The following is a 22,529-nucleotide window of genomic DNA, read 5'->3' as shown; positions in this document are numbered from 1 at the left end:
GGCAGCCCTGGAGTCAGACAGGCCTTGTTTAGTCCCAGGAAGAAAATGCCAACACAGACCACAACACCTATGGACCTGGAAAACATTGTGCTCAGTGAAAGAAGCCAGACACAGAAGGACAATGGTGTGTGAGGTAGCTGGGATGGGCAGATTCTGAGAGATGGAAAATAGAACAGAGGTTACCTGGAGAGAGGGGGGAATTGTTGAATGAGGACAGAGTTTGTGTTGGGGATGATGGAAAAGTTTTGGATACAGAGAGTGATGACGAGTATACAGCATTGTGAATTTTTTTTCTTTTCTTTATTTTTGTGACAAGGTCTTACTCTGTTGCCCAGGCTGGACTGCAGTGGTGCAATCCTAGCTCACTGCAGCTTCGACCTCCCGTGCTCAAGTGATTCTCCCACCTCAGCCTCCCGAGTAGCTGGGACTACAGGTGTGTGCCACCACGCCTGGCTGATTTTTCTTGTATTTTTTTGTAGAGATGGGGGTTTCGCTATGTTGCCCAGGCTGGTCTTGAACACTTGGGCTCAAGTAATTCTCCGGCCTTGGCCTCCCAAAATGCTGGGATTACAGGTGTGAGCCACTGTGCCTGGTGTGAATGTATTTAATGCCACTGAATTGTACACTTAATAATCGTGAAAAATATAAATATTCTGTTAAATATTTTACCACAATAAAGAAATGCGTAACAGTTGTCAGAATCAAAATGGTGTCACTAAGGTTTTTTTTTTGAGATGGAGTCTCGCTCCATTACCCAGGCTGGAGTGCAGTGGTGTGATCTCGGCTCACTGCAAGCTCCGCCTCCCAGCTGCATACCATTCTCCTGCCTCAGTCTCTCCGAGTAGCTGGGACTACAGGCACCCGCCACCACGCCCAGCTAGTTTTTTGCATTTTTAGTAGAGACGGGGTTTCACCGTGGTCTCGATCTCCTGACCTCGTAATCCGCCCTCCTCGGCCTCCCAAAGTGCTGGGATTACAAGCGTGAGCCACCACGCCCGGCCTGGTGTGACTAATGTTAAGAAAACCTTCACAAATAGAGGAAGACCATGAAGAGAGGGGTCTCATGCTTATATGCCTAATTAAGAAAGACTTTAAGAACTACAACCCTTGGCGGGGTGCAGTGGCTCATGTTTGTAATCCCAGCACTTTGGGAAGCCGAGGCAGGTGGAATACCTGGGGTCATGAGTTTGAGACCAGCCTGGCCAACATGGTGTAACACTATCTCTATTAAAAATACAAAAAAAATTGAACCGGGCGTGGTGGGGGGCACCTGTAATCCCAGCTACTCAGGAGACTGAGTCAGGAGAATCGCTTGAACCTGGGAGGTGAAGGTTGCAGTGAGCAGAGATAGCACCACTGCATTCCAGCCTGGGCGACAGAGTGAGACTCTGTCTCAAAAAATTAAAAAAAAAAAAAAAAAAGAAGCTGGGTGCAGTGGCTCACACCTGTAATCCCAGCATTTTGGGAGGCCGAGGTGGATGGATCACCTGAGGTCGGGAGTTTGAGACCAGCCTGACCAACATGGAGGAACCCCGCCTCTACTAAAAATACAAAATTAGCCAGGTGTGGTGGTGCATGCCTGTAATCCCAGCTACTTGGGAGGCTGAGACAGGAGAATCGCTTGAACCCAGGAGATGGAGGTTGTGATGACTGAGATAGTGTCATTGCACTCCAGCCCGGGCAATAAGAGCAAAAGTCTGTCTCAAAAAAGAAAATACTTATTTTTAGAGACAAGGTCTTGCTCTGTTGCCCGGGCTGGAGTGCAGTCATAGCTCACTGGAGCCTTGAACTCCTGGGCTCAAGCAGTCCTCCTGCCTCACCTCCCAAGTATCTGAGACTACAGGCAGGCACCACTATGTCCAGTTAATTTTTAAATTTTTTCGTAGAGATGGGGTCTCACTATGTTGCACAGGCTGGTCAGTCTAGAAAATTTTAAATTAAATATGTAACTCACATTAACAGCTCACTTTATTTATTTATTTATTTATTTATTTATTTATTTATTTATTGACACAGGGTCTCGCTCTGTTGTCCAAGCTGGAGTGCAGTGGCACAATTTCGGCTCACGGCAACCTCCGCCTCCAGGGTTCAAGCAATTCCCCTGTCTCTGCCTCCCGAGTAGTTGGGATTACAGGCGCCCACCACCACACCCGGCTAATTTTTGTATTTTTAGTAGAGACAGGGTTTCACCATGTGTTGGCCAGGCTGGTCTCGAACTCCTGGCCTCGTGATCCACCTGCCTTGGCCTCTCAACGTGCTGGGATTACAGGCATGAGCCACCATGCCCGACCGCAGACATCTTTTTTTCGTTTTGTTTTGTTTTCTTTTTTTTTCTTTGGAGACGGTGTCTCGCTCTGTAGCCCAGGAGGGAGTGCAGTGGCATGATACCTGCTCACTACAGCCTCGAACTCCTGGATTCAAGCGATCCTCCCACCTCAGCCTCCTGAGTAGCTGGGACTACACATGTGCAACACTACACCTGGTTAATTAAAAAGTGACAGAGAGACCCTGTCTCAAAAAGCAAACAAAAAACGACGCGTGTGCGTGCGTGTGTGTGTGTGTGTCTGTGCAGAGAGAGAGAGAGAGAGAGAGAGAAGGAGAATATGATACATCAAATGTAGTAAAATGAAAACATTTGGGAAATATTTGAAGTATTTGTAACTTTTCTCTAAGTCTGAAAGTATTTCAAAATTAAAAAAAAAAAATCATTTAAAAGGTGAATAGTGCCAGGTGTGGTGGCGCACGCCTGAAATCCCAGCACTTTGGGAGGCCAAGGCAGGTAGATCACCTGAGGTCAGGAGTTCGAGACTAGCCTGGCCAACACGGAGAAACTCCGTGTCTACTAAAAATACAAAAATTAGTCGGGCATGGTGGTGGGCACTTGTAGTCCCAGCTACTCGGGAGGCTGAGGCAAGAGAATTGCTTGAATCTAGGAGGTGGAGGTTGCAGTGAGCTGAGATTGCGCCACTGCACTCCAGCCTGGGCAACAGAGCAAGACTGTCTAAAAAAAAAAAAAAGGTGAATAGTACCAAGCGGTGGTGGAAGATATGGGATATAAAACCCTTGGGCACAGCTGGTGTGAGTGGAGATGGGACAGCCTTTCTGTAGAGCACCTGGTACTTAGTCAAATTAGTCCCCCCATCCCCTACAACCTACTCCCAAGCCAAAGTCCCAGAGACATCCTCGCGCCAGCCCTAGAGGGTGCAAGGAGGCGGCAGCTCACCTTATCTGTGGTGGGGCAAGTTGGGGGTCACTTGGGTGTCTACCCCAGGGACTGGGCGGCTGAGATTGGGGACTGCTCATAGAAAGGACCGTGGATAAGCCACAGCCACAAAACCCTTCACACAAGTGTTCATGCCACAAAGTAGCCACATGTGTTTTGCAGGGACACATTCCAGCAAAAGGACACAAAGTGACAGAATGGCTGCCTTTGAGTGGGGGTGAGAAGAGGTGGATGGCAGGTACCAGAAGAGAAGGGAATAAATATATGAAGAAATACGACCCCCTCGGGCAGTGCCTGGCACAGCATAAATGCCCAGGAAACAGAGGCCCAGTTGCTCATGTTCCCGGCGACAGGGCCGGGACCAGCGCCGGCTTCCTGGTGAAGGAGGCCACCCTTTCCTCTTGAGGGGTCTGAGTACGCATGTCAGCACCCGGTGGGCACCCAGCACCCAGCTGACCAGGGGCCTTCACCTCTGTGGGGGTCACCGGCCTGGCCCTGAGCACTGGATGAAAGCTGGAATAATTCTTCCTGTAATAAAGCAAACGCAACCACGTTCAACCCTTCCCTTCATTTCAGAGGCTTCCCACACCCGATGCCTCCCACAGCCTCAGGCTGAGTCCCCAGGTGCTCCAGTGGGGGTGGCAATGCTGAGCACTGAGTTGGTTTCCATAGTTCTCATCATTAAAATGTTTAAATGACTAGGCCGGGCACAGTGGCTTCCCAGCACTTTGGGAAGCCGAGGTAGGCGGATCGCTTGAGCCCAGGAGTTTGAGACCAGCCTGGGAAACATGGCAAAATCCTGTCTCTACAAAATGCAAAAAAATTAGCTGAGTGTGGTGGTGTGTGCCTGTAGTCCCAGCTACTTGGGAGGCTGAAATGTGAGGATTGCTTGAGCCTGGGGAGGCTGAGATTGCAGTGAGCCGTGATTGTGCCAATGCACTCTAGCCTGGGTGACAGAGTGACAGACCCTGTCTCCAAAAAAAAAAAAAAAATTAGCCTGGCGTGGTGGTGTGTGTCTGTGGTCCCAGCTACTTGGGGGGCAGAGGAGGGAAGGGCACCTGAGTCTAGGGGTGTTGAGGCTGCAGTGAGCTGTGATGGTGCCAATGTACTTGAGCCTGGGCTACAGAGATTTTATCTAAAGAAAAGCCTAAATGAAAGTGTGGTGAGGGGCAGGCTTGAGTTATTTTCATGATGAGCTCCTCACGATAGATTCTCAAAAGTGGCATTGGTGGGGCTCTACCTCTGTTTATTCATTAATCTGTTTTATTTTTTATATTTATTTATTTATTTTATTTATTTTTTTGAGATGGAGTTTCACTCTGTCACCCAGGCTGGAGTGCAGTGGCATGATCTCGGTTCACTGCAACATCCCTCTCCCCAGTTCAAGCAATTCAGCCTCACAAGTAACTGGGATTACAGGCGCGTGCCACCACATTCAGCTAATTTTTAGTAGAGACGGAGTTTCACCATGGTGAGAGTCACCATGGCTGGCTTGTTTTATTTTTAACATTTAATTGGGTAAGCTGCAGATACCCCTCGAGATGTCAGTGTGCACATCATTAACTAGAGTCCAATATTTGTTTCTCTGTCCGTAAAGCTTACATTTGGTGAACTGCACAACCCTTACGTGTACTTTTGATTATTATTATTATTTTTTTGAGATGGAGTTTTGCTCTGTCACCAAGGCTGAGTGCAGTGGTGCGATCTCTGCTCACTGCAACCTCTGCCTCCAGGGTTCAAGTGATTCTTCTGCCTCAGCCTCCTGGGCAGTTGGGATTACAGGCGCCTGCCACCGCGCCAGGCTAGTTTTTGTATTTTTAGTAGAGATGGGGTTTCACCATGTTGGCCAGGCTGGTCTTGAGCTCCTGACCTCAAGTGATTCACCCGCCCCGGCCTCCCAAAGTGCTGGGATTACAGGGGTGAGCCACCGCGCCCAGCCACTTTTGATTACTTTTGACAAAGGCATCCACCTGCACTGCCCAGACTCCTTCCAAGATGTTAAACATGCAGTGGGTTGAATTGTGTCCCCCAAGAAGATATGTTCAAGTCCTAACCCCTGGGACCTGTGAATATGACCTTATTTGGAAATACGGGCTTGCAGATGTAACCCAACTTAAGATGAGCTCATTCTGGATTAGGGTGGGCTCTAAATCCAATGACTGGTGTTTATATAAGAGAAAGGAGAGGGAGATTTGGAGGTGAACACACACAGAGGGAAGAAGGCACTGGAAGAAGGCCGTTGGAAGATGAAGGCAGAGATTGGGGTGAGGCAGCTAGAGCCAAGGAACATGGTGGATGGCAGGCAAGCACCATGGAAGAGGCAAGGAGGGATTCTTCCTCAGAGCCTCCAGAGGGAGCAGGACCCTGGTTTCAGGGGAGAATAAATTTCTGTTGTTTTGGGTTTGTGGTATCTCATCATGGCGGCCTTAGGAAACTCACACGAAACACACCATCACCCCAGCAAGCACCCTTGTCCCCTCCCTAGTTGTGCTCTCCCCTAACTGGCAACCATCGTTCTGATATTTTCCTCATGGGTGAGTTCGGCCTGTTCTAGAGCTCTAAACAGATGGGATCACGCAGGAGGTTCTTGGCATCTGGCATCTTTCACTCACACAAGATTTCAGAGATTGTTGCAGCTATCAGTGCTGGCACGCCTAGAATTAAAGTCCATTTACTTGAAGAGGGAGTAAATTTTGAATTTGAGGAGGGGAGTAGGTAGTAAGCTTTCTCTTTTTTTTTTGAGACGCAGTTTCACTCTTTTTGCCCAGGCTGGAGTGCAATGGTGCGATCTCAGCTCACTGCAACCTCCACCTCCCGGGTTCAAGCGATTCTCCTGCCTCAGCCTCCCGAGTAGCTGGGATTACAGGCATGCACCACCACACCGGGCTAATTTTTATATTTTTAGTAGAAACGGGGTTTCTTTTTTCTTTTTTTTTTTGAGACGGAGTCTCGCTCTGTCGCCCAGGCTGGAGTGCTGTGGCGCAATCTCGGCTCACTGCAAGCTCCGCCTCCCGGGTTCACGCCATTCTCCTGCCTCAGCCTCTCCGAGTAGCTGGGACTACAGGCGCCCGCCACCACGCCCGGCTAATATTTTGTATTTTTAGTAGAGACGGGGTTTCACTGTGGTCTTGATCTCCTGACCTCGTGATCGGCCCGCCTCGGCCTCCCAAAGTGCTGGGATTACAAGCGTGAGCCACCGCGCCCGGCCTAGAAACGGGGTTTCACCATGTTGATCAGGCTGGTCTCAAACTCCTGACCTCAGGTGATCTGCCCGCCTGGGCCTCCCAAAATGCTGGGATTACAGGCCTGAGCCACCGCGCCCGGCCTGTAAGCTTTCTCTTTAAAGCTGGGCTTGAGGCCCCCTCTCTCGGGAGTCTCTGGCCCTCAGGCACCCCAACCTGAAGCTGTTTCCCAGTTCAGACAGAGGTTACAGAGATCGGAGGCGGGGCTCCCGCGCCACCTTGTGGCCATTCTAGGCAGCGCAACCTGTGGTGCCTGTGGCAGGGCGTGGGGATGGGGTAGGTTGAATTGGGGAAGGTGGGTTGGGCAAATGTGTATTTTACTGGGTTGGGCCCTCAAGTCACTGAGCGCCTACTCAGCACCTGCATGATTCCACTGTATGTGTGTGTGGACAGAGATGACCTAGATTGGGCAGACCCTAGAGGGGTTCCCAGGAGAGGGAGACTACACAACACTAACTCCAGTAGGGTGGATGGAGTGAGGTCCAGAGGCCTGAAGTCCCGCTGGAGCCTGGAGGAGGGGAGAGTAATGGACTTGGGCATTCAGGGAACGTTTCCCTGGGCGTCTCGACAGCTGGGGATGGAAAGGAAGGGTGTTAAAGGCAGGGGAACAGCACAACCAAACTGTGGAAGCAGGACCGGGCAACATTCTGGACCCAACCAATCATAAGGTAATACGTGTCCATGGCGAACATTTTTTTTTTTTCTTTTTAGAGACAGGGTCTTGCTCCGTCACCCAGGCTGGAGTGCAGTGACATAGTCACGGCTCACCGCAGCCTAGACCTCTCGGGCCCAAGAGATCCTCCTGCCTCAATCTCCTGAATGTCTGGGACTTCAGATGCGCATTACCATGCCTGGCTAATTTTGGATATTTTTGTATAGACGGGGGTCTCGCTATGTTGACTGGCTTGTCTTGAGCTCCCGGCCTCAAGCGATCCTCCTGCTTTGGCCTCTCAAAGTGCTGAGATTATAGGCTTGAGCCACCGCGCTCGGCCCCATGGTGAACTTTTTTTTTTTTTTTTTTTTGAGACAGGGTCTTGTTCTGTTGCCCAGGCTGGAGTGCAGTGGCGCAATCTTGGCTCACTGCAGCCTCCGCTCCCCTTCCCGGGCTCAAGTGATTCTCCTGCCTCAGCCTCCTGAGTAGCTGGGATTACAGCCACCTGCCACTGTGCCTGGCTAATTTTTGTGTGTTGGGGTTTCACCATCTTGGCCAGGCTGGTCTTGAACTCCTGACCTCATGATCCACCTGCCTTGGCCTCCCAAAGTGCTGGGATTACAGGCGTGAGCCCCTGCACCTGGCCTTAACTTAAATTTAAATACAATTCAATGAAATTAAAAATTCAGTTCCTCAAGTACACTAGCCATATTTCAGGAATTCAATAGACACACATGGCTGATAGCTGCCGTATGATACAACCCAGATAGAGAACATGTCCATCATTCTAGAAGGTTCTCTTGGACAGTGCTGGTCTAAATCCTCTCCCATGGAGCTGCCTCATTCTTCTTAGCGTTCTTTGGTAATAACAGGCACTGACGTTATCTCACAAGCTTTTGCTATTGCAAAGCATTTGCCGTTGTCCATTTGTCTTTAAGCAAGTGTGAGTGTCTTGGTAGCATAAATGCCTTGCATTTCTGGGTCCAGTGACATTTCTCATTTTGTTTTTTTCTTTTTTCAATATCTTATTTTATTTATTTATTTTTAAGTATACTTTAAGTTTTGGGGTACATGTGTACAACGTGCAGGTTAGTTACATATGTATACATGTGCCATGTTGGTGTGCTGCACCCAGTAACTCGTCATTTAACATTAGGTATATCTCCAAATGCTATCCCTCCCCCTTCCCCCACCCCACAACAGGCCCTGGTGTGTGATGTTCCCCTTCCTGTGTCCATGTGTTCTCATTGTTCAATTCCCACCTGTGAGTGAGAACATGCGGTGTTTGGTTTTTTGTCCTTGCGATAGTTTGCTGAGAATGATGGTTTCCAGCTTCATCCATGTCCCTACAAAGGACATGAACTCATCATTTTTTATGGCTGTGACATTTCCCATTTTGATCGGCATGGTCAGATTAGAACTGGAGGTTATACCACTTTGCACAGCGACTGAAACTGTAAGAGTGCCTGTTTTTCCACACTTTCATCAACACTGTGTGTCATTCACATTTTAAAAACGTTTTAGCCAATGGCAAAGGTTTTCCAGACAAACGTGACTTTACCAGGCCCCTGCCCTGCCTGTTGCCTCTCAAGTCACAATGCCAGTAGGCATCTTTCCCTGTCCACAGGCGAAGATCCATCTTTTGTTTGTTTGTTAGAAATGAGATCTTACTGTATTGCCCAGGCTGGTCTCGAACTCCTGGGCTCAAGGGATCCTTCTGCCACGGTCTTCCAAAGTGCTGGGATTACAGGTGTGAACCACTGCGTCTGGCCCACGTTGGCCTTTTTTTTTTTTCAAATTGTGGTAAAATATGCAGGACATAAAACTTACCATATTAACCATTTTAAGTGCACAGTTCGGTGCCATTAAGGACATTCACACTGTTGGGTAATCGTCACCACCATCCGTCTCCAGAACTCTTTCCATCTTCCCAAACAGTAACTCTATATCCATTAAACAAGAACTTCCTCCTACCTCAGCTCCTGGCAACCACTGTTCTATTTTCTGTCTTTATGAATCTGACTACTCAAGGTACTTCATGTAAGTGGTATCATGCAGTATTTGTCCTTTTGTGACTGGCTTATTTCACTTAGCACAATATCCTTAAGGTTCATCCATGTTGTAGCCTGTGTCAGAATCGCCTTCCTTTTTAAGGCTAAATAACATTCTATTGTACAGACACACCACATTTCGTCCATTCATCCATCGATGGACACGGGTTGCTTCCATTTTTTTTTTTTTTTTTTTTGAGACGGAGTCTTGCTGTCGCCCAGGCTGGAGTGCAGTGGCGCGATCTCTGCTCACTGCAGGCTCCGCCCTGCAGGTTCACGCCATTCTCCTGCCTCAGCCTCCCGAGCAGCTGGGACTACAGGCGCCCGCCACCTCGCCAGGCTAATTTTTTGTATTTTTAGTAGAGACGGGGTTTCACCGTGTCAGCTAGGATGGTCTCGATCTCCTGACCTCGTGATCCGCCCACCTCGGCTTCCCAAAGTGCTGGGATTACAGGCGTGAGCCACCGTGCCCAGCATTTTTTTTTTTAAAATGGATTCTTGCTCTGTCACCCAGGCTGAAGTGCAGTGGTGCGATCTTGGCTCACTGCAACCTCTGCCTCCTGGGTTCAAGCGATTCTCCTGTCTCAGCCTCCCAAGTAGCTGGGATTACAGGCGCCTGCCACCACACCTGGCTAATTGCTTCCACCTTTTGGCTATTGTGAAGAAGGCTGCTATGAACGTGTGAGTGTACAAATATCTCTTCGAGATCTTGCTTTCAATTCGTTTGGGTACACACCCAGAAATAAAATCGCTGGGTCATTTGGTAATTCTATTTTTAATTTTTTGAGGAACAACCATACCGTTTCCCACAGTAGCTACACAAGCGTTCCAATTTCTACACATCCTCCCCAACGCAGCAGCCATCCTAATGGGCATAAGGTGATATCTCATTGTGTTTTATTCCTTTTTAGTTGACACATAATTGTACATGTTCATGGGTTACAGAACGACATTTCAATACATGTATACAACGTGTAATGATCAAATCTGGGTAATTAGGATATCCATTACCTCAAGCGTTTATCATTTCTTTGTGACGGGAACATTCAAAATCCTCTCTTCTCATTGCGTTTTTTTTTTTTTTAGACGGAGTCTCACTCTGTTGCCCAGGCTGGGGTGAAGTGGCGCAATCTTGGCTTGCTGCAACCTCTGCCTCCCAGGTTCAAGCAATTCTCCTGCCTCAGCCTCCCAAGTAGCTGGGACTATATGCATGTACCACCACGCCCAGCTAATTTTTGTATTTTTAGTAGAGATGGGGTTTCACCACGTCGGCCAGGCTGGTCTCCAACTGTTGACCTCAGGTGATCCACCAAAGTATTGGGAGTATAGGCATGAGCCACTGCACCTGGCCTCATTGCAGTTTTGGTTTGTATTTCCTTAATGGTTAGTGATGTTGAGTATCTTATCATGTGATTATTAGCCATTCACAGTTTTCTTTGGAGAAATGTTTATTCAAGTCCTTTGCCCATTTTTAATTGAGTTGTTTTTATTGCTGTTGAGTTGTAAAAGTTCTTTATGTATTCTGGATATGAACCCCTTATCAGATATATGATTTGCAAATATTTTCTCCCATTCCATGTTTCCATGTTCCTTTTTTTTTTTTTGAGGCAGAGTCTCGCTCTGTCACCCAGGTTGGAGTGCAGAGGCACAATTTTGGCTCACTGCAACCTCCGCCTCCCGGGTTCAAGTGATTCTCATGTCTCAGCCTCCTGAGTCGCTGGGATTACAGATGCATGCCACCATACCTGGCCATTTTTTTTTTTTTAATTTTTAGTAGAGATGGGGTTTCACCATGTTGGCCAGGCTGGTCTCAAACTCCTGACCTCAAGTAATCCACCCACCTCAGCCTTCCAAAGTGCTAGGATTGCAGGCATGAGCCGCTGTGCCTGGCCAGCCCCATTGTTTCTATGACTCAAATTCCTGCTACTCTCCGCCATCACCACAACTACGTGCTCCTACCTCAGGGCCTTTGCACTTGCTGTTCCCTTTGTGTGGTCCAAGGTCCCCCAGATACCTGCTTCACCACATTCAGGTTTTTGCTTAAATGTCACCTCAGCGAGGTCTTCCCTGACTACTCTAACATAAAGTTAAAATCAACTCCCCCAGCTTGGGCAATATAATGAGACCTGATCTCTACAAAACATTAAAAAATCAGCTGGGCATGGTGGTATGCCCCTGTGGTCCCAGCTACTTGGGAGGTTGAGGTGGGAGGATCACTTGAGCCCAAGAAGCAGAGGCTGCAGTGAGCAGAGATCATGCCACTGCACTCCAGCAGTGAGACCCTGTCTCAAAAAACAAACAAAAAACCCCAGAAAACAAAAGATCAAATCTCCCAGAACTCCTGCTCTGCTCCCCTGCTGCATTTTCCTTAATAGTGCTGACCGGAATCTAACACAATCTATACTTTAATCATTGATCTTGTTTAGTGCTTGTCTTCCCCCAGGAGAATTTCAGCTCCACGAGAACAGGAATTGCTCGTCTTGTCCATGAATGTGTCTTTAGGGCCAGAATTACAGCATGTGCCAAGGAACATTTGATAAATGTGAAGGTTGAGCACTGTTTTCTGTTCGTTGGACACTCTGGTTCCTTTCGGCGGCCTGCTGATGCCCTGTGTGCATCTATCACATCCGTGGCACTGGCCTCCCCGATCCCAGAGCAAGGGCGCCCAGCGGATCTTCAGGAATGTGAATGGCTCTTGCAGTCCCAGAACCTGCCACCTGGGGGCAGTATATACTCAGGCAAGTTTCACTACCAGTCTTGAGCAACTCCCGTCTCCAAAATCCTGGATCTCAGAACCTCGGAGCCTGGCAGCCCTTGGGGATCTATCTCTGCCAGCCCCATTTGGCAGATGGGGAAACTGAGGCCTCAGGCGGCATGATGGGGAAAATCTCAAACATTGGAATCAGGGAATCTGGCTTTTAAGTCTGGCTCTTGTACCCATTCACAAGGGTACAAGGGGGATTTGGAGGGGGAAGTAGGAAGTCCTAATCCTCTTCGGGCCTCAGTTTCCCCATCTGCCTGCTTTGTGGGGTGAAAGGGACACCTGATTCACTCTGATGTGTCGGGAAAGGCCAGCAGTGAGGGGTAACAGCAGGCTCAGAACCCCAGATAGAATATTATCACCCCATTTTATATACCAGGGACTGAGGCCCACAGGGGACACCAGACACAGCTGGAGAGCCACAGCATGGAAGGCACAGGGCAGGATGAAAGGCCATCCCCCTGCCCCACGCCCACTAGAGACATCCCCCCGATTCATGTTCTGATGGTTCACCTTCCCGTCATATTTTCCCACCTGCTGGCTGATTTCTAAGCCCCTTTGCAGAACACTCTCTGTCAAAGCAGCCACGTGGGTCTCCCCTTGGCGAGTCGCCTCAGTTTTCTCCTCTTGAAAATGGGATAGGGAAAAACTGCAGAGATGGGGAGGAGGAATTGTGAAAAGCAGTTTGGGGGCAGAGGAGGACGTGTGTCCCAGGTAGGAAAGTGCCTGTTCCCTCCCCGCCCCCGCCTGGCTCCTGCCCACCACCATGTGGCCACGTGGGCCCAGCCCACAGCTTCAGGTTTTAAAAGAGGAGCTGGAAATTTGAATTTTGATGTGAAATCTCCTGATTTTTAAATGTTGGCAATAAATTCACTTAAACACACACACATCAAGCAAAACGCTATGGGGTCAAACTGAACACATCTGTGGTCTCGATTTGGCCACTGGCTGCCAGTTTGAGACCCTTTCCGGGTTTAGGTTCTGAGGGCAGGTGACTGGGAGGGGTGGCGCCAGGGGGATCCTGGTTTCCTGCGCCCACAGAGCCACTGGCACACTCTGGGCCTCTGGGCCATGGTGGTTCAAGCTCCCACCATCCTCCCTTCTTGGGGAAAGGCTGAACAGTACTGGGGTGGGGGTGGGGGAGCAGCAGGCGGGGCCTGTTGAGCAAGAGCCTTGTAAAAACAAGGGCTTACGTCATCCTAGCTTGCAGCTTCCCTGCAGGACACCTGGGTTGGCACGGGGGTGGGACCTGCTCTGAGAAGGGATGGGTCATCCCCAGCAGGGGGTGGAGGGTGGGGAAGGGTCACAAGCATGTTCCACCCCAGAGACCAGAGGGCCTAGACCCCTGCTAGGGCTGAGTCTGGCCTCTGGGGGCTGGCCTGCAAAGTCCGAGTAACACCTTAATGCACTGTGTGACCCCAGGTCTACCCTTCTCTGGGCCTCAGTTCTTCTATCCAGAAGATGGGACTCACATTGCCAGGCCTGTTATGACAAACCCAAGAGGGAAAGTTGGACTGGAAAGATTTTATTCCTTCTCATCCTTTCATGTGACCTGGAGCGGACACACAGCTCTTCTGGGCCTCAGTTTCCTCATCTGTAAAGTGGAGATAATGATAAGACTTTGGCCTGGCGCAGTGGCTCACACGTGTAATTTCAGCATTTTGGGAGGTTGAGCAAGAGGGCCACTTGAGGCCAGGCGTTTGAGAAAAGCCTGAGCAACAGAGTGAGACATATCCATCTCTACAAAACATTGAAAAATATGAAAAAAGAAGAAAAAAGACCTGCCTCCTACAAATTATCAGTAGGATTAAATGAGTTAATACATGCAAAGAGCTTGGAATGTGGTTTAGAGAGGGTGGAAGGCTGGCCTGAGAACACACAGCAAATCCTCCAATTAGCTTCAGTTCCCCAAATCTCCCTGCATCTCTTCAGAATCCAGAAGGGGGATGTGGGCGAGTGCTGTGGTTCAGAGAGGAGAGCCATTTTGCCTAAGGTCACACAGCCCAGCTAATGAGGAACCTCTCCTTCTCAGCCTCCTCCATTTATTCACTCACCATTCATCGAGCACCTTCTGTGTACCAGGCTCTGTTCTAGGCACCACGGACACAGTAGTGAAGGCTGTGGGGACAGACAGCTAGATGGGCAGGCAAGATAATTCTGATTATAATGAGAACGGTGACGGAAATGAAGCAGGGGTGTGAGAGGAGTGACTTAGGGCCTAGACTTCCCATGGGAAGGTCAGGGAGGGTTTCCCGGAGGCAGTTTTGGGCTGAGACCTGAGGAGCTGCCTTGGGCAGAGGTGGGGTGACAGTGTTCTTGGTGCACAGGGAACAGCAAATGCATTCCTTCACTGGTAAATGTTGAGCGTGCTGTGCTCAGGAGTCCCTCGTGGGCCAGCTCTCCCCAAGTGGCAGCCTGCAGGGAGACTGAGGTAGACAGCTAGGATAATGGTGGCTGGCGATAGGGAAGGAAATTCACTAGCAGGTGGGACAGGGAGGGCCTCTCAGAAGCCGGGGCCTCTAGCTCAGCCCTGAGTGTCCCATTTTGCAGTGAGGAAGGGCTGGCCGGGTGGCCCTGGGGAAGCTGCCGCACCCCTCTGGGCCTTGATCCCTCCCCAGCCCAGAGGCTGCTGGGAAGGCCCAGAAAGTCAGCAGGCTGGGCCAGTGTTTTATCCCCTCCCTCCCTGCCTCCTACCCACCAAGGGTGCCCAGAGATGTCATTTCTCCAGCTCTTGGGGGCGGAGGTCACCCCAGCTCAGCAGATAACACCAAAGGTTGAGCAATGCCCTCCTGCCCGCTGGGGCCAGGGCTGGGGTCAGTGGGCTGGGGGTCAGCCTCGGGCAGGCTGGGAGCTCCTGCCTGGGTGGCCTGGGCTAGGAGTGGCAGAGAGGTGGGCCCAGGGAACTGCCCCAATGGCCTAGGAATGGGTCCGGGAGGGCAAAGGGCCCTCTAACCTGAGCCTACCCAGCAGAGGCGTGCGAGTGGTCAGAGGGCCTTGGGCCTGTGTTCAAGTCCAGGCAGACCGTTGTCGCTTTCCCGTCTGTGAAATGGCAGCAGCAAAAGCATCTTCCTGGTGGGGTGAAAAAAGTTGAACCTCGGGGTCCAGGCCCACCCTGAGCACAGGGCAGGGACTTGGTAAAAACTTATCTTTTTCTTTCCTTCTCTTTCCTGCACACCACCTCTCTCCCATGAGGCCTGGCTTAAGTCCCTCCCTAGCAGCTTCAGAAACAGAAGCTTTTTGGCCTCTGGGACTGGCAATAGGTTTTAGAGCTCAGATGAGGGCATTTCGTTTGGGATGAATGGGGGACATGCGGCCATGTGACCTTGGTATGCCATGCCATGCTCCCTCTGGACCTCCACTGGCACAATCCGTGGGGGTCCCTTTCTCTCTGATGTGCAGCCCACAATGTAAGCCTTAGGTTTGGGAGTCTGGTGGGAACAATGCTACCACCGCTGACAGCGACACCCTTCATGGATTGCAGTTGGGAGAAGTGCAGTGACTCACCCAAGGTCACACAGTGTGGCAGGGCCGAGCACCCCCCGCCCCTGCCCCATCCCAGGGCCCAGATCGGGTGGCGCAGCGCGGGGCAAGAGAAGACCCGGGTGTGTCCAAGCCGCGAGCAGGCGGCAGGTGTGGTGGGCGGGGCTAGGGGCGGGGCGCCGTGGACCAGGGTCCAGCCCCCAGCGGAGCGCGATCCTGCTGGGTCGCCCCGACACTCGGGGTCCTCATATTGGCGGTGGCTTAAGAGGGGAGTCGTCACAGGCGTGGAGTCTTCTTTCTAGAGCCGGGGACCTGGGGAGGAGGTGGGAGTTTAGGGGAGGAAGGGCCACGGAGATGGGTCGCTTCTCCTGGAGCTAGAGCTGCGGGCTGGGGTCTCCAGGGTTCGGTCCGGGGAGCCGACCCTGGTCGGCCGTCGGGGCTCTGCTCGGCCCTCCTGAAACCTCCGCCTCCTCCAGCAGGGGGCGGGCCGGGGCCGCGTCTCGGGGGGAAGGCGATCAGGTCGCCCCCTCCTCCGATTCCCCCGCCTTCCAGGACAGCCTCCAGCCCAGAGGGGCGGTCCGGGGGCGGGGTCGCACCGCCCCCTCTCGCTCCCAATCCCGGGGCGGCCGGGCGGGGGTGGGCAGGGGGCGTGAGGCCGCCCCCTGCGGCCCGGGGGCCCCTCGAAAACGCGCTCCAGGTGCCCGGTCCCTCCGCTGCTCCCTGCTGCCGTCCTCCCGGGGGTCTCGGGCGGCCGCGGCCGTGTCCTTCGCCTCCCGGCGGCGCGGCGGGAGGGGCCGGCGTGACGCAGCGGTTGCTACGGGCCGCCCTTATAAATAACCGGGCTCAGGAGAAACTTTAGCGAGTCAGAGCCGCGCACGGGACTGGGAAGGGGACCCACCCTAGGGTCCAGCCACCAGCCCCCGCACTAATAGCGGCCACCCCGGCAGCGGCGGCAGCAGCAGCGACGCAGCGGCGACAGCTCAGAGCAGGGAGGCCGCGCCACCTGCGGGCCGGCCGGAGCGGGCAGCCCCAGGCCCCCTCCCCGGGCACCCGCGTTCATGCAACGCCTGGTGGCCTGGGACCCAGCATGTCTCCCCCTGCCGCCGCCGCCGCCTGCCTTTAAATCCATGGAAGTGGCCAACTTCTACTACGAGGCGGACTGCTTGGCTGCTGCGTACGGCGGCAAGGCGGCCCCCGCGGCGCCCCCCGCGGCCAGACCCGGGCCGCGCCCCCCCGCCGGCGAGCTGGGCAGCATCGGCGACCACGAGCGCGCCATCGACTTCAGCCCGTACCTGGAGCCGCTGGGCGCGCCGCAGGCCCCGGCGCCCGCCACGGCCACGGACACCTTCGAGGCGGCTCCGCCCGCGCCCGCCCCCGCGCCCGCCTCCTCCGGGCAGCACCACGACTTCCTCTCCGACCTCTTCTCCGACGACTACGGGGGCAAGAACTGCAAGAAGCCGGCCGAGTACGGCTACGTGAGCCTGGGGCGCCTGGGGGCCGCCAAGGGCGCGCTGCACCCCGGTTGCTTCGCGCCCCTGCACCCACCGCCCCCGCCGCCGCCGCCGCCCGCCGAGCTCAAGGCGGAGCCGGGCTTCGAGCCCGCGGACTGCAAGCGGAAGGAGGAGGCCGGGGCGCCGGGCGGCGGCGCAGGCATGGCGGCGGGCTTCCCGTACGCGCTGCGCGCTTACCTCGGCTACCAGGCGGTGCCGAGCGGCAGCAGCGGGAGCCTCTCCACGTCCTCGTCGTCCAGCCCGCCCGGCACGCCGAGCCCGGCTGACGCCAAGGCGCCCCAGACCGCCTGCTACGCGGGGGCCGCGCCGGCGCCCTCGCAGGTCAAGAGCAAGGCCAAGAAGACCGTGGACAAGCACAGCGACGAGTACAAGATCCGGCGCGAGCGCAACAACATCGCGGTGCGCAAGAGCCGCGACAAGGCCAAGATGCGCAACCTGGAGACGCAGCACAAGGTCCTGGAGCTCACGGCCGAGAACGAGCGGCTGCAGAAGAAGGTGGAGCAGCTGTCGCGCGAGCTCAGCACCCTGCGGAACTTGTTCAAGCAGCTGCCCGAGCCCCTGCTCGCCTCCTCCGGCCACTGCTAGCGCGGCCCCCGCGCGCGTCCCCCTGCCGGCCGGGGCCGAGACTCCGGGGAGCGCCCGCGCCCTCGCCCCCGCCCCCGGCGGCGCCGGCAAAACTTTGGCACTGGGGCACTTGGCAGCGCGGGGAGCCCGTCGGTAATTTTAATATTTTATTATATATATATATATCTATATTTTTGTCCAAACCAACCGCACATGCAGATGGGGCTCCCGCCCGTGGTGTTATTTAAAGAAGAAACGTCTATGTGTACAGATGAATGATAAACTCTCTGCTTCTCCCTCTGCCCCTCTCCAGGCGCCGGCGGGCGGGCCGGTTTCGAAGTTGATGCAATCGGTTTAAACATGGCTGAACGCGTGTGTACACGGGACTGACGCAACCCACGTGTAACTGTCAGCCGGGCCCTGAGTAATCGCTTAAAGATGTTCCTACGGGCTTGTTGCTGTTGATGTTTTGTTTTGTTTTGTTTTTTGGTCTTTTTTTGTATTATAAAAAATAATCTATTTCTATGAGAAAAGAGGCGTCTGTATATTTTGGGAATCTTTTCCGTTTCAAGCATTAAGTAAGAACACTTTTAATAAACTTTTTTTTGAGAATGGTTACAAAGCCTTTTGGGGGCAGTAATTGGCTTTTGTTTTTTTTTACTTTATTTTGGATTTGTAGGATTTTGTTTTTGCGTTTCTGGTGTGTAGGGGGTTGTGTGTGGGGGGCTGCTGTTATTTTTGGAGGTTTTGGTGGTTGGGTGGAGGTGTTGCAGCTGGTTTTTCTACCTCCTCTGCTACTCCCCCCCGACACACACGGGGTCTGCTTGAGATGGGGTTCCAGCCCTGGGGGAAAGGGGAGAAGAGTAATAGGTCAGGCATTCAGGCTGACTCAGAGCCCCTGGGCGCCGGGACGGGTGGCTGGGAACCCTGCTTGAGAAGAGATTCCGGAGCCTCTGGCTGGTCCCGAGTGTCAGGCTTGGGTTTGGAAGGGCTGGGAGGTCTGTGACCCCTGTCCTGTGTTTGGGGACTAGGTAGGCAGGCCTGTGACTGTAGGAGGAGGGGGTTCAGGTCTTGGTCCTGCTGAGCCCGGGTCAGGGCGGATGCTTTTGGTCAGTGTAGTGGGGTGGGTTGTTTAAAACACAGTTTGTGTATATATGTGTATTTTAAAGAGGGGAGCCTGGGTGTGTGGGTGAGTCTGTGTTTGTGTGTCCCTGGCCAGCAGGAGGGAGAGGCCAGGCCAGGTGGAGAGAGGTGGGGGAGGGGTTCCCACACTTTGATTCCCTTTCCTGAGGACGGGAAGCTCATCACTTGCCCTCTTTGCCCAGACGTGGACACTGAGCCCACCTCACCTGCCTGCTGAAGGTGGCTGAACCCAGGCACAAACTTGGGGCTGCTAGCCCTGATTCCCTGGGACAGGCTCCTCTTCCCTGCCCACTGATCCCTTTGCCCCTTCTGGCTTCTCACTGCACCCCCTACTCCCATCCAGCTCTGGATGGCATTCCTGAGAGTTGAGGATGTAGATGGATGTGAGTGGATACATGTACAGCGTCCCACAGTGCCTGGCACGCAAGAGGTGTTATATAAGCGCTTGCTCTTGTTATTATTTTTCGCTGGGAAGCTGCTGGCATTTGGCACCCCAGTCTCCAGTGCAGCGCCAGTGTGGCCAGTACTTGCCAGGGGCCGGCATCTGGTAAACACTGGACCTGCCCCATCCCATTTAGACCTCACAATAACCTTTGGGAAGGTGGGGACCGTTATGACGCCTGTTTTTAGAGATGGGGAGCAGCTTTGGGCTGTCCGATCCCTATGGGCAAGACACTGGTTGGGGGTTGCCCTGCCCTGAGGAATTCAGGGGCAGCAGGCTTCGTAGCCTGGTTTGCCAAGGACCTGGGGCGGTCTGGGATCTCAGGAGCAGCTGCTGATACCGTGGTTCGCGAATGGGAAATGCTGTGCCCCTCCTTTTCCTTTTGGGGGCCTGGTTGTGCTTTCCCTGTGGGAGCCTGGGATGTGGGGAACAGACAGCGACACTCATCCCCCACCCTCACAAAGTGGAGGATTCCTACAAGCTCCACCTCCCTAACGCCAGTGTCTCCTGATGGTGGCTCGAGGGCTATGCAGATTGCTGGACACAGATAACCTCACTTCAACCTGGGACCTGCAGTGTGGCCCTGACCACGTCTCCTCCCAGCCCTGGGCAACTGGACAACTGGCCGGTCACGCCTTCGAAGCCTCGAAGTCAGTCCAGTCCCAAGCCGCACTGGTCTCGATGGTTTCTGTCAGTAGCAGCGACAGCAATGTGGGCTCGACTTCGAGGATTTACTTGCTGAAGGCAGAGGCTGAGGGGCTGGACCTAGGGAAGGAGGGTGGTGGAGAGGGTCGAAATTTAGGAACAAATCTCAAATGTCTGCTCCCTCCTTTGTCACCAAGAGTTGGCTGGGGGCCACTGCTCACCCAAATGAGGTGAGGGAAGCAGCCTGGCCAGACGGTGTCCCCCTTCCGCCCCTGTCTGCCCCACAGCTTCTGTTTCCCCAGTGCTGTCCTGGAACCAGCGTTGAGTCAGTTCTTCACACACTCACATCTTGCTCTTATCCACATAAGCGCCCCACAGAAGGTGCTAGACCCATTTCTAAAAGCACACATTGAGGTCCACAGAAGTGAGGTTTGTGCTCAAGGTGGGCTAGGTGGAGCAGGTTACAAAACCATCCGACTCCCAAGTCTGTGGGGTAAGTTTGGGGCTGGGAGCCTGGTTTGTAACCCCAGTTGCTGTTTAAAATCCCAGGCCCTTCCTGGAGGGCTCCTTGCCTGGCCTCAAGTTCAGGCACTCCAAGCCCCAGAACTGCAAACATCAGTTTCACAGTTTGGAAGCAACAGAAAGTGAATTTGAACCTGAGCCTCTCGGGCTGCTTCTAAAGAGGGCTGGGAGAAGGAGTTCAGGTTGAGGGCTTTGACCGTGGCCTGGTGTGGGAGCACTGTGGACAGAGCTGTGCCCAAAGGATTTGGGGAGATGTCATAGTTAGGGCAACACCAATCCCGTGGTTCACCAAGCTGCAAGGGCGAAGGGCGTGCAGGGAGGAACCAGTCCATTCTGACATCCAGAAACAGGAGGGGGTGGGTTGGGGTGAGGCGAGCCCAGGAGGCCAGGGACTAGCCTCTAGGAATCATGATAATAGCAGGTGTGAGACAAGGGCTTAGATGTGCAAAGCACCACTCCAAGCCCTTGGCACAGATGGAGGTGCTGGATCCTTAGATATGTGGGAGAAAGCCGGTCATGTTAACCACAGACCCATTTAGTGTGTTTGACCACTGAGGCTAGCTGGGAGGTGGGAGCCTGGAACCCCAACCAATGTTTGCTCAGGACAAGAGAGTTAACAGAACAAGACACATTCACACCTCATAATCTTACGCAATTGTTCCACGGCCTGGTGATTTTAGCAAGGAGATAAGTGGATGTCAGAAATGAACGCTCGAGACACTGCTGGGTGCCGGCCCCGCGCTGACACCGTGCTCCTTGGTTTAATCAACTCATCAGCCTTTTGGAGGCTGCAGCTTTTGTTACTAGCATTTTGCTGCTGTGCAAACCAGCTTAGAGAGGTGAACTGACCTGTCTAAGGTTGCACAGCTAAGAATGGCAGAAGCTGGAGTGGGAGTGAGGAGGGGAACTGCTCCTTCTGAACGCCTGAAGAATATTCCCCTGCAGGCTGGGCGCAGTGGCTCACGCCTGTAATTCCAACACTTTGGGAGGCTGAGGAGGGCAGATCATTTGAGGTCAGGAGTTTCAGACCAGCCCGGGCAAAATGGTGAAACCCTGTCTCTACTAAAAATACAAATTTAGCCTAGTGTGGCGGTGGTTGCCTGTAGTCCCAGCTACTCGGGAGGCTGAGACATGAGAATCACTTGAATCATGGAGACAGAGGTTGCAGTGAGCCAAGATCACACCACTGCACTCCAACCTGGGCGACAAAGCGTGCCTCTGTCTCAAAAAAAAAAAAAAGAATGTTCTCCTGCCTTCCAAGTTTTGTCCAGACCTCTCTGAGACTGTTTTGTCCCAGTTTCTCAGTCGTTTTTTTGCCCAGTTATATTTTTCATTTATTTGACAAACATTTATTGAGCACCTGCTGTGTGCTAGGCCCCTTACTGGCTGTTGGGGGACATGTGGTGGCCAAGATAGAGGTGATAATTTTCAGGCAGACACAGATGCTAAGTACCCAGTGACTGGAACAAGATAATGGCAGGTGGAGTCAAGGGCTCTGCAGGAAGGAGAGTGGGGCAGAGGTGAGTGGGAGCGGTCCTGCAAGGCCCCTCCTAGGAAGTGGCATCTGAGCAGAGACCCCTGAACCCGGGGAGTCAGGAGTATGGTGGGCTGCAGTTTATTGGGTGCTCACTTCGCACCTGCTGGTATCGTGCATGCTTTATTCTTAAAATCCCAATGATGTAGGTGCTACATTTCTTTTTTTTTTTTGAGAGGAGTCTCACTCCGTCACCCAGGCTGTAGTGCAGTGGCGTGATCCCAGCTCACTGCAAGATCCGCCTCCTGGATTCAAGCGCTTTTCCTGCTTCAGCCTTCCAAGTAGCTGGCATTACAGGCTTGCTCCACCATGCCCGGCTAATTTTTGTATTTTTCATAAAGGTGGGGTTTCCCCATGTTGGCCAGGCTGGTCTCGAACTCCTGACCTCAAGTAATCTGCCCACCTCAATTCCAAAATGCTGGGATTACAGGCCTGAGCCCCCGCACCCGGCCGTGGGTAGTACTTATTACTCTCCTTCCCCAGATGGGGAAAATGAGGCACAGAAAGGTGAAGTCACCGGCCCAAGAGCTGGTGAGTGGCCAATGTGAGGTTTGAATTCTCGCCTTGCATTTGAACCTGAGAGGCCTTCTCTGCCTGTTTTCCCCCATGGCCCCTGAGCCTCTCCTTTGCTGTTTTCCTGTCCTGCCCTTCCACCCCCACCTGAGTTCTTTCTCAGCTTGGCCAATCTCCCGCGTGGCCTGTGATGGCATCCCAGCAGTCCCCACTCCTTGTGGGATTTTTGATGGTGCATTGGCCGGG

At 53.0% G+C, this 22,529-nt stretch overlaps 1 protein-coding gene across 1 annotated transcript; it reads left to right on the top strand.

Annotated features, from left to right (window-relative positions):
* The first annotated feature begins 16,037 nt into the window (after window positions 1-16,037).
* On the top strand, window positions 16,038-18,108 carry CEBPB (CCAAT enhancer binding protein beta). The gene is made up of 2 exons (XM_032142547.3): window positions 16,038-17,637; window positions 17,798-18,108. The coding sequence occupies exon 1, from the start codon at window positions 16,468-16,470 to the stop codon at window positions 17,503-17,505; it is 1,038 nt and encodes a 345-aa protein (XP_031998438.1). The 5' UTR covers window positions 16,038-16,467; the 3' UTR covers window positions 17,506-17,637; window positions 17,798-18,108.
* The last annotated feature ends 4,421 nt before the right edge of the window (window positions 18,109-22,529 follow it).

Source organism: Hylobates moloch, unplaced genomic scaffold (genome assembly GCF_009828535.3).
Source record: "Hylobates moloch isolate HMO894 unplaced genomic scaffold, HMol_V3 SCAFFOLD_21, whole genome shotgun sequence".
NCBI classification, from domain to species: Eukaryota; Metazoa; Chordata; class Mammalia; order Primates; family Hylobatidae; genus Hylobates; species Hylobates moloch.
The sequence above is the reverse complement of the archived record's forward strand: the minus strand, read 5'-3'. Positions and strand labels throughout refer to the sequence as shown.